General features: G+C 31.5%; 1 protein-coding gene across 1 annotated transcript in view; it reads left to right on the top strand.

The window, feature by feature from the left end:
* Window positions 1-12,409, top strand: part of LOC145324087 (protein dispatched homolog 1-like) — a 69,435-nt gene that overhangs the window by 20,217 nt on the left and 36,809 nt on the right. Inside the window, exons 4-5 of the mRNA XM_080166712.1 lie at window positions 189-307; window positions 10,488-10,594. Of these exons, the coding sequence (XP_080022838.1) occupies window positions 189-307; window positions 10,488-10,594 (226 nt within the window). The remainder of the gene's footprint in view (window positions 1-188; window positions 308-10,487; window positions 10,595-12,409) is intronic.

Below are 12,409 nucleotides of genomic sequence, written 5' to 3'. Positions count from 1 at the left end.
AAAGTTCTCATAAAAAAAACACACTGTATACGAGGTAGGATGTATTTCTCCATATTTCCTATATAATCTCGTAAATGGCTTTGTTGATTAGGTTCTCAAGTTTCTGGGAAACAATGTTAGTAGGTCGACGTTTTTTACGCCATTTCCCACCCTTTCAGAAAATATAATTGACAACAATTTTGTTTTAGGGTTTTGAGTCACGAGGCACAGAGATATCTGACAAGCTAACAACCTGGACCAACCTTTTGGATAGTATCAGCCATGTGGGGCCTCTCATTAGTAACCCAAACCTGGGTATTAGAGTCAGGTAGAATAATTGTTTATTGCTGATATTTTATCAACATATGTTGTCTATAATGTCTATGAACATATCTTAAAAATTAGCCAATGGGATAGTATTAGCCATGTGGGGCCTCTCATTAGTAACCCTAACCTTAGTATCAGAGTCAGGTATAATTATTATATGCTAATGTTTATTAATATAAGTTGTCTATAATGTCTATGCATTGCATGTATCTTGAAAATTAGCTACTGGATAGTATTAGCCATGTGGGGCCTCTCATTAGCAACCCTAACCTGGGTATTAGAGTCAGGTATGATTCTTATTGATTGTTGTTATAATATTATCCTATGTTGTCTATAACGTCTATGAATATATCTTGAAAATTAGCCATTGGATAGTATTAGCCATGTGGGGTTCTCATTAGTAACCCTAACCTGGGTATTAGAGTCAGGTATAAATACTGGAGATTGCTGCTATTTTCAGAGAGGGAGGAGACATTGGTTTGTTTATTACACTATTCCCCAAAGTCTTATAATAACGTACTCTTATTCTTTGGCTTAACTACCATGTAGACTTTTATTGAATTTTGATTTGTTGTTTCATTTAGTTAAGGGTTCAAGCGTTTCAACCAATGATTCTAACATACAGAAATGGATAATTTTGTTTATCATCACTTGGGATGTACATCAATTTATCGGGGAGTGTCTTATCCCAGAGATCTCTGGATATTTTGGTGTATAAAACTTGAAAATTAGCTACATTATATATTAAGTTTTATCCATTTGGGACTGCTAATTAACAATCCTAATCTTAACTTTGGTTTGATTTCTCTTTTGCTAGTAAACAATCCATAATAGCTAGTATTGCTGCGCTGCACCCCTAGCATCTAAGGAGGCTTATTATTCAAAGGGTATAAAAGGGCAGAAAAATAGTAAAAAAAACATCCTAATATTTGATTTAAAAAAAATAATATACTATAACCTTTCAGAAACCTCAATCAGTTCAATGTTTATTGAAATCTTAAAAATTCCAACAAAACAACCTTACTACTTTATATAAGAGGATTATCCTTGTTTAATGTTAATGTTGTATGATGACGTGCAATGCTTTGCTTTGTTTTCTGTGTAGTTAGCTACATCTCATAGGGCGTGTATTTGCTTCTTGCCCGATACTTAAAAAAATATAGCTTAGAACCTGCTAAAATATCTTTGCAAATGGATAGTTAGAATTGTTTAACCCTTACAGATCGGGGGGGGGGGGGTCATTTTGACCCCCCCCCCTCTATTTTTTCAATGTCATTTTTACGTCTTTATCTTTTACGTCTTTATCTGTAACAGAAGCCGAGTTAGAGGGGGGGGGGCAATATGACCCCCCCCCCCGATCTATTAAGGTGGGAATAGGGGCCCGATCTGTAAGGGTTAACATTTATTTTATAAAATCATTTCTTGATAAGGTTGAACTAATGTTGACATAAAAATGGATATAGGATATACGTGGATATATTAACAGGGGAAATTTGTCTACAATTTAGGTTGCTGATATGGATCATATTTAATGGTCAGTTCATTCATCCAGTAGGAAGAGAGGGCATGGTGTAAAAAGTGGGTTATTATCGTTTTATTCAGCTTGCTGCCGAGCATCACTTAATCAGAGTACAAGAAAATCTGGTTCAACATCCAAGTAATAATATATCAATTGACTTGGCTGAGGACCAAAGATGCAAGCTTTTCCGGAGTGGTCCTATCCGGGGAGATGGAGTAGAAGTCCCCGTGCAATCCTGCATCAACAACACCTGCTTGACCATACACCCTGTCCGGGTGTCCACTAAGGGGCTGGCCTAATAGGGTATTAAGTCAGCCCCTGACGGCTCTGGAGGACTTCAACTGTATTTCATACTGGTAACCAAAGTTTTCAAAACAAACACATACTTTAATTTATTTAAGTACTAAAATAAAACTATGATTGGTTGGTATAAACTAGCAGTATCTAAACCTTTTTTCCAAAAATTTTTAATCTACTTTAGGGTAATTTGGTTCATTATATCTGGACCTGGAGGGTGCAAATATCCATCGTTTATTGTCCGAATTACTTTTTAAGAAATTAAATATATCTATAACCAGCAAGTCTAAATAAGGAAATAATTGTGAATAACTTACCATTTGGTTAACCTCTTGAGTTTTTAAAGGATTGAGCTGTCAGAGGCTGAGAGAGTTTCCAAATTTGCAAGGAATTTCTGCACTTTACCTGGTTCTAAGAATGTACAAAACTATGGCAACACAATAGCTGGCTTCTAGTGACCTATTGTTGTTTCCAAATTTACAAGGAATTTCTGCACATTACTTAAATCTAATTATACCATATTATGCCATAAATTTATAATGATACATGTCCTATGTTTATAGACTTGTTCTCTTATATATTTGCTTTAAAACTTAGGTAACTTTTATTAAATCTTGATTGGGATGTTCATTCTAGCATTGTCTAAACTTTTCCACAAATACTTAAATCTTCAGAAGGTGTAATTTATCTATTATGATCGGGATGATATAACAATGTATCTTCACATGTTGATAGAGGTTTTATCGACTTTGCCACAAAAAAATGTCTAGATTTGTAAAATACTTTTTGCTCCCTCTCCCCTCCCAGAAAAAAAGCTTATCCTTAAGAAATATATTATTCAGTGAAGCCTAATAAACAAACACTTTTTAAAAAGCTGCAATTATACCCTATTTGTCACAAAATTGTTTCTATTGTCTTTAGAAACCAAACTTTACCTTGCAATATTCATCTATAGGATAAAGAAATATGCAAAGTTTAGTAATAAACAACATTATAATATTCTTTACATTATACTTGATAGAATCATATTATCGGTTTAAAACATGTTATACAATCCATTGACTTGTGAACTTTGGGGACTTTCATTTAATCTAGCAAATTAATCATGTCATAATTTGAATTCTTAAGGGTTATTTGGTTTATCATCAATATTTTTTTATCCATTGTCTTGTTTATTAAGATCCCTACTTTGCACTTTTTATCTTAAAACAGTTTCCTTTATTTGGAGCAATATATTGTACATTCAATATTCAATACTCATTCTCAACTTTCCTATCTATCTTCTATCAATCTATCTATCTTGCATGATTAATACATTTAATTGTCAATAACTATCCCAAACTCAAAAATCAACATTTCTATATATCTTTCTTTTCATCTTTCTATCTATCTTTTTTTTCTATCTTTATTCTTCCTAGCTTACTATATTTCATTATCAATATAATTACAGTTGCTTTTTGATTTTTGTTCTTTTGTAATAACCAGCTGATCTTGAAGACTCAATACAGAGTCGGGAGAGGGTCCCAAGCATTGGACAATTACATATAGCTCGTGCCCCCTCTTTTCTTTTACTTTACTATATTTTATTGTTAACAGGTACATTCCAAATTCAATGCACGGTATCAACTTTACTATTTATTTAGCTATCTTACAAGCTTAGTTTCTTTCTTTTCAATGGGTTTACCAAATTCAATATATGTTTTATACTTTTATACGCTAGCTATCTTTATATTTACCTACTTGAGTATCTATCTACCATTCAAGCCTAGAACCTTTCAGTGTCAATTGGCAACCTAAATCCAAAGTACACTCTATTTAGGTATCTATCTATCTTTCACAATTAAAAGTCACCAACTTTTTCACGATTTTTAACTTTAGGTTACCTGAAAGGTATACAGATAAAATTTTCCATCTTTGAATTTAAAATTTAATAAATAATACTTATTTATCGCAAAGTATTATAGACAGCTTTCTGCGGATATTGAATACTGAATTTAAAATGGAAAATTGTCTGTAATACATAATTTTTCAGCATGGTTGTAAACCAGTATTAATTCGGCGTAATTTAATCGGTTTTAAAGAAAACCTAGAAATAGATTTAAAGTTAAAGGCTGCTTTATTATCAAAAGACAATTCCAAAAAATCATAAATTACTAAAATGCACAGAATTTTTTTTATATATTTTACCATATTTTTCTTAATTTCTAATCATATTTATATTAATTATCAAATTATATAAAAACATCTGTCAAAAACAATTAATATTCAATAAAAATTATTAAAAATAACATCATAATACGTAATATACATATATTCTATAAATCTCAGGTTCTCCTACTCTACAAGTACTATTTCAAGTTTTTTTTATGGTGATTCATGTAATAAAAAAAGATACAATTAAGAAAGACACTTCTATAATGTACTCGTTTTAAACAAGTTTGTGAATTTTTGGGCTTTCATGCATGACATTAAGTTTTATGTAATATGCATCCTTATATATATCCCCAATGATGATACACAAAATCAATCTTCTGTAGATTTCAAGTAGTGGTTGAAACATCTAGACACTCAATCTTATGAATCAACTAATAAATTTCAATAATTCTTGGGTGTCATTCCTTTGTTTATATAATACTGTAGTCAATGACGTAGATTAAAAGTTTGGTTTGTCCTAAAAAGAAACAAAAAAAATATCCAGGATATCCTTATCCAGGGTTAATGGATAAATAAATTCTCCCTCAGTGTTTATGTAATAATGAGACAAATAGTTTAAATGGGAAGGGTATTATTAATAATATTGTGTTCAGAATGGCTTCAATACTGATAACCCTTGGACTAGAACCTGTTCTCTGCAATATTGCAAAGTCATGTATTGCATTGTATTGCAGACAATTTATAAAGACTATTAAAATAAAAATCATGGAATCAATTCCAGTTTTGTTAGCCCAGGCCTTCAGCCCAACGAGGCTAACAAAACTAGTTTACATATATAATTTTCCATATTGAAATCTCTGAGATGCAGTTATAATACTATCGGATGAATAACTATTCCCCTTCTTCTGTTTTTAAAGTCATTGACAAAAGTCCCAAAGTCTGTATTCATTAATATCCCTGTAACTCATTTTCTATTCAGCGTCCATGACCATAGTCCTCACAGTTTTTCCCTTCATCTTTTTACGCAACCTGGCAGTATCACTTTAGTTGCAAGTGGACCACCCCCCTCCCCCCTTGATAGCCTTCTGTGTAGTGGGTCTCTTTCAAACCCTGAATTATCCTTTTATAACCTAAAATAATGTGTTTATGCAACTGTCTGAATTTATCAAACATGGGGTAATAGTGTTTTTCTTGTTATGCAATATTCAACATCGAACATCCATTAGCAATCAGGTTTTGGTAAGTCAACAATTTGGCTTGTTTTTCTTCAAAGTCAATTTCTTAAATGCTTAGGGCATTTTATGCATAAATAATACCTTATCTATAGAAAAAAAAATAAACAGTAATGGTATTTATGAAGATTATATCCTGTCTATAAAAGTAGAATACCTACCATTTCAAAAGTTTGGTTGCATTGTTGAATTAAGATTTTTTTGGCAGGTTTAAGTTTAAAAAAACAAGACTAAGACAACTTTTAGCTCTCAATAAGATCAATTTCATACTAATATATTTTGTTTTTGTATTATGTTTCTTTATTGTCTTGATAAGTATATTTTGACTATCTATGTCTTTTTTTCCTCTGTCTGTAAAGCTGCTCTCTATTTGGTTCTCTATTGTAAAGTTAGGACTATTCAAAGAAGAGGAGGCAAGAATCTTTATCTTTAACCTTTTTTCTCGTATTCATTCAAATCAGGTGGATAGGAACCGGTTCTCATCCATATGAAAAAACTATGTCTAGCATCCTATTATATCCAGCTTTCTACGAATATAAAAATGTACAATCATAAGATCAAAACCAGTTTTTTTTAGCCCGTGCTCTCAGCACCTCGGGGCTAAAAACTGGTTTTAATCTTATAACTGTACATTCTATGACCGTGGAAAGCCATTTATAACACGATGAAAGAAATAACTATTCCTTTCTTTTAATATTTTTTTTTTCTCATTAATTTTTTTGTCTATTTTCTTGATTTATAGAAGTAGGCCTTATAATACAGATATATTTTGACAAATAAAAAAATAATCTATCACAAATTAATATTCATATACAATTAATATTGAATTTTTTAAAGTTTATAAAAAGTTATATTTTTGTGTAATATTGTTCAACGTAATAATTTTGAACAAACATTATTAGGTTTTAATTAAAATTCATTGTTAGTTTTATTGAAGTTGACAAGCTGAATACATTTTTCTACCAAATTAAACAAAAAGTGCTGCTTCTTTGAAACAAATTTTTTTACATGATAGATATGCAACAAGTTCAGATTATATATTTTTGTATTCTCTATTTACAAGATCAATAAATTTGAATCTTTTTAATTAAGAAATATGATTCAACTTTCTTAAGAGGTTATAAACTTTATTATCTTAACCTTTTTCTGAATTACAGTAGAATTACATAAATTTGGAAGTTTTATATTCTACGAAAAGTGCTTCAAGTACTGTTAAAACCAAATTTGATTAAGTAAGTAAACCTATTAAGCAAACAATGTATGACTTAAGTGACCTCAAGGTTTTTACATACAAAAAAAGTTAAATACAGTGATGTGCATCAGTTATTCCAACCATATCACCATGAACAGGTCAACAATACTAAAAATTCTGATAATTCTGATTTCTTTGGCAATGTTTGCGTTCCAAATGAAAACCTCCCTTGAGAACTTGTTTAATCCACCAATTATAGTATCAGAAAAGAAATTGTCCATCACTGAAATAGACCCACCAATGATTACAATCTGTCCCCTGAATCAAGTTGATGAAGAAAAACTGAAATCCTTTGGATATACAACCTATTCAAAATTTCTGAAAGGTATTATAAAGCCATTTCATCCAACCAACATCAGCTTTTGGAAATTGTTTGAACAAGTACTAACATATAATCCCTACTTGGATCTTAATTTGGAAGTTGAAAGCGAGGAAGCAAATTACAACATAACAAATTTTGTTAGACAATTCTATCCTAAATTTGGATATTGCTGGGAATTAACTGATTATGATCTTACAGATGAATTAAAAATCGTGATTGAAGGAAAACTTACTAATGCAATTGTACTGCTAACAGATAAACTACAAAGAACAAAGCCAGCAATCGCGATTTCTAACCACAGAGGTACAGCTATTCAACTAGATATTTCTAAAGATTATACATACTTTGTTGAAATTGGGATAAGGTCCTTTTCAAAGCCTCTAAATCCCAGCTATTGCAAAGACTATATTGAATATGAATTTGAAAAGTGTGTTGATTTGGCATTTGAAAACTTTGCTATGGAGGGTTATTTGTGTTTACCCCCTTGGTTAACTTCACAAAATGCATGTTCTGATATGAAATGGAGAAAACAAACTACATCAATCATATTTAGTATGGTGTCTGATGTTTTAGATGTCATGGGCTTAGATCCCATTATTGAAATGAAAAATTTTTATGAAAAGAAAAAATGTCCTAAACCATGCAAAGAAACAAGATCACTTGTTAGGCCTGGGTTTGCTCCAACATCTGACAAAATAGGAGTCGGTGTAACAACCATTCTGTTTGATGAAATTGCAATCTTCACTGAGGATATTGTCAGCTATGACTTCTCCAATTTTCTATTGGATCTTGGAAGCTCTGTTGGACTCTGGTTTGGAATATCTGTTGTTGGCCTCACTGATTTGTTTTTGGATGGCTTCTCCCTTGCTAAAAAAGCTTTCATGGGACTAAAGAATAAATAAGATATAAAAATTTAAGTTACCTTACATAATTACTCTGTTTAAATAAGTTTTCTAATAAACTGAATGTCTGTTAATAAATGTCAATTTTAATTTTGATGTTTTTGGTGTTTTGTTTGAAAAATATATATGTATTTATATTTTTTGTTTTTTTTTATTTATCTATATTATGAAGTACTAGAAATGATATATGTCTGTTATTATATTTACATGGCAAGATCTCAATATATCAAATGCCAGTACAGTTTTTTTTTATTCAGGCAGGTTTTTTACTTTTATATGAAAAAATTGAGGAAGGGGACCAAAATCCAGAGAGTTATTATTCCATTACTAATTTGATTGAATCAATTTATCACTAAAAAAGAAAAGTGATCCATATATCTAATTTCATGAAAAACAATGAAATCTAAGGTAATAAAGGGTAAATCTAATTTCATGAAAAACAATGAAATCTAAGGTAATAAAGGGTAAATCCCACTTTTATAGGGCTTATGTTCCTAAATTCATAGCTCAGCTTTGTTGCACTATTGTCTTCCTTGTTATGGTCTTGTTCTACCTTGTTCTCATTTTGAATAGATTCTAGGACAACTCGGTACAAAGTAAAACCTATTCATTTAGCCGATCTATATTTCTAAAAAGCCCAGAAAATAATTTGACAGTGTGTATAAAAATCAATACACAGATTGTATAAATCATTCCCAAGAGGATAACAGATATTTAGGAAGTATACACTTTCTAGCAGCAAAGATATTTATAACTAGGGTCTGTAATATTTTAGTTAAGGTACATAAATATATAACATTAAATTACATCAGAGATCTTAGGGATAAGAAATGAACGATAAAATAGAAGACTTCCCTAACAATGATGGACAAAATGGTATATTGATTTTATTAGAAAACTACTAAAAAGATAGTTTATTGGATGGGGTGTTAATTCGATTTTGCAAATTTATCACATTATCAAAATCTCAAATTTTTGGAACAGCACAATCTCTTCCTTTTTCCTTAGCTATTAAACACCATTTTCATTTGTTGGCTCATGTTTTATGTGTAAAAACTATCGGCTGTGCCTTTTGATGCCTTTAAGATCCATTGAGGAATTGAGAGTGGGAGAGTATATTTACTTTGGAGGGTGGATATACCTTCATCTAAAACCTTCCCATAAGACTTATAAAGAGCTTCACTAAAATAAGAACCTTTTCGGTTCAGCAGTTTGTGAGATTGTTTGCTACACACAAACAGACAGACTGTTACAGGATTTATATAATATGTTAGTGAATGCCTTGGATTTAAGTTAAATCCAGCCTGAAATAAAGGTTCTTTTCCTCAAAGTTTCTATTGAGCACTGAACTCTCCCCTTCCCATTATTTATTGAATTGGTTGTAAATAAAGTGAGTTTTTTTCTATGCTTGCGTAACCCTTAGTGACTACCAATTTAACATGGCCTGCCCTAAACAAACAAAACCTCACCACCAACTTTTGTGCTTATATTTTTTTCAAGATAAGGGGGGAGGATTGCTTGACATGAGATTTTTAGGGGAATTACTGTTAAATCCAGCCAGAAAAAAAAAACTTTTTTTTTCAATATATATATACACACAAGTTTGTCAATTCATCCAAGCTTTTTCTTTCATAACTTTACAGGGAATTAGGAATAAGAAAGAAAGTTAATTATTGTATCCTGTATTTGGTCTCTAAAATTGCTGGTTCGAATTAGTTGCATTTTTACAAAAGTGTCAGTGATTTTATGCTATGACTTCCCCTTTCCACCCTAGAGGTTGGGGGCGAAACAACTAGCCCTATTATATAAAGAAGTAAGGTTTTTGTCTGTAGATATTTAAACCGATTGTGTTCTACACATTTGTGAAGCTTCACATAGGTCCCAAAGGTGCATTTTGGATATTTTATTTGAAAGTTAAGTCTTGGAATGGTTGTAGACTAATCTTTGATACAGTGTTTTTGATAAATATAAAAATTTGGTAATTTTATACAGAGTATTAGATAAAAGTATATTCGCTTATTCTTTCTCTCCTTGAAAACTTTAACAATTTTACAAATCCATTTGACTATCAAAATTGAAAATAAGCTACTTTGATAGTTACAGTACATACAGTATAATTTGTAGAAATATAAGAAATAATTTAAGTAATAATTATCTTTTTAATTTCTAAATTCTGATTAAGATTTATGATACAGTAGTTTTTGTAATTCTCTTTGTCTGTCCGTTCATTCATACCCTATGGGGAAAATGTGATTTCTCGTCTGCTAATTTACATAGATTTATGATTTTTTTGTTGTTGAAGATATCCCTTACCTTTGCAAAACACATTTTTATACCTTACTTTATAAGTTGACTGTCGGTTTTTTATGACCAATACATACTTGTCTCTATTACCCACTTTGTCTGTTTGTCAAACCATGATGTTTATGTTTGTTTCAATACTTATGGATGTTGTCATCCTTGTTTTATGTATACCTACATATTTATATTTATTTTTGTTCAGGGCAAGCCAAGAGAAAAGAAGGAAAAAGAATGAGGGAAGAAAGAAAAATAAACGAAAAAATAGAAATAGAGATAAAAGAGAAATTGATATCTATAAAATGTTTAGAGGTAAGTAGATAGATAAAAAGATAGATAGATATAAATGAAGAGAATATAAGCCATAAGTTTTAAACACTTATCGTTTGGAAAACTTGAGCTCATCCATAGACAATTATTTCCTACTAGCAGCTTCGCCCCTAGCCTCTAGAGGCTTTTCCCCAAGAAATGTAGTGCATGTGGTGCAGCACCAAATAGTTGGTATCATCTGCATCATTAACCCTTAACGGTCGGGGGGGGGGGGGGGGGGCGTTGAACGCCCCCCCCCCCATCCGGTTTTTTCTATATCATTTTCTTTGTGTGCAAGAAAAAGAGCCCAAACTGCTTGACTTTTTAAGTATGGGTATGACACATAACTGAGAGTTGGAATTTTTTGAATATCTCCATCCTGGCGGGCACAGGATGCCAGCAAACCTGGCAGGGTCATCCAGGTAAAGAGCAAAAATATTTTTTTGACTAAAACAAAGCATTTTATCATACCAAGATACTAAAAAATCCTGTAGTAGTACATCCTTATATGAAATACAGGTGTTCAAGACACTTTCAGGTTCCAGGTATGATCCTGCAGGTCCTGATCTTCCAGGTCTCCAGAAATCTTTAAAAGGCCGCAATTTTTGACTTAGAGACTTCAAATTTTAAACTTAAGCTTTTCTTACATGTCTACATAACGTATTAAAATTTCATGAAGATCCGCCGCCGTTTTCCCGCCGACCGCCGACTGTGGTGGCTGGCAGCTGGCAGCTGCCAAGTACAACTACGGCCGCTGAAATTTATATTTTGATATTTCTAATGTAAAATTTACATAAAGATAAACATTTTATGGAAAAAAAAATTTCTTCTAGCTTCAAAAATAAGAAAATTACAGCCGTTTGAATTTTTTAAGTAAAAAAAGACCTAAAAACAAAGGTTGTTAAATAAAAGGGTGAAGGAAGCGAAAATTGACTTAGACTTATAAAAGGTCGGAAATTCATTATCAAACAGGGGACTTGCACAAAAAAAATTAGCCCTCTAGCTCTAATAGGAACTGAGATAATAAGGGGGGGGGCGATTAAGGTGCGGCAAGGGGCCCGACTTAAATTAATAAAGAGTTAAAAAAAAATTATTTGGAATTTTTTCCATTTTTGGGGTGGTTGGGTGTGTCCCATCTCCCCCAGAAAATAGCCAAAAATCACCACAGGACCAGTATGTATATTCCCTAAAGAGTAGAATCCAATCGGTTCAGTGTTTACCAAGATCTTAAGGTACGGACAGACATCAAGCTACTTTGTATTATAGATATAGATCTAACATGGATCTTTAAATGTTAAAAGTTGAAAGATTCTATAAAACCAAAGTTGTTGCAAATATAGGTATTAAATGATACAAAAATAAATAACTTTGGATACTTTTATTAAATTTTGATTGGTTAGTGCCTAACTAGAAATGGCAAACATTTAGCCAATGGTTCTAAACAACAAAAAGAGGAAATTTTGTTTATTTTCATTTGGGATATTCATTAATTTATTTATTAAGTTCTAAAATAAAAACTGAATAATAAATCTTGTATGCTAAAGGTTTGATCTTAAAGTATTATATGCAATCCAATGTTCCCTCCCGCCATGATGATACCAGTATTGAGAAACTTTGGTAGAAGGACAAAGTAATTAAAAATCAGCCATGTGACGTCATAAAAATGAGGGAGATGAGAGGAGAAATGAGAAAGAAAGAAAATGGATTATCTCTCATTTTAATGATGTCACATGGCTGATTTTTAAGTCACTTTGTCCATTTTCGAAACTTTGTAAAAGATATATGTATTTATGTGTTTCGAAGCATTATTGACAGACC

This window comes from Acartia tonsa, chromosome 7, assembly GCF_053477335.1.
Source record: "Acartia tonsa isolate MP-2025a chromosome 7, ASM5347733v1, whole genome shotgun sequence".
Taxonomy (NCBI): domain Eukaryota; kingdom Metazoa; phylum Arthropoda; class Copepoda; order Calanoida; family Acartiidae; genus Acartia; species Acartia tonsa.
This window is presented reverse-complemented; position numbering and strand designations above follow the sequence as displayed.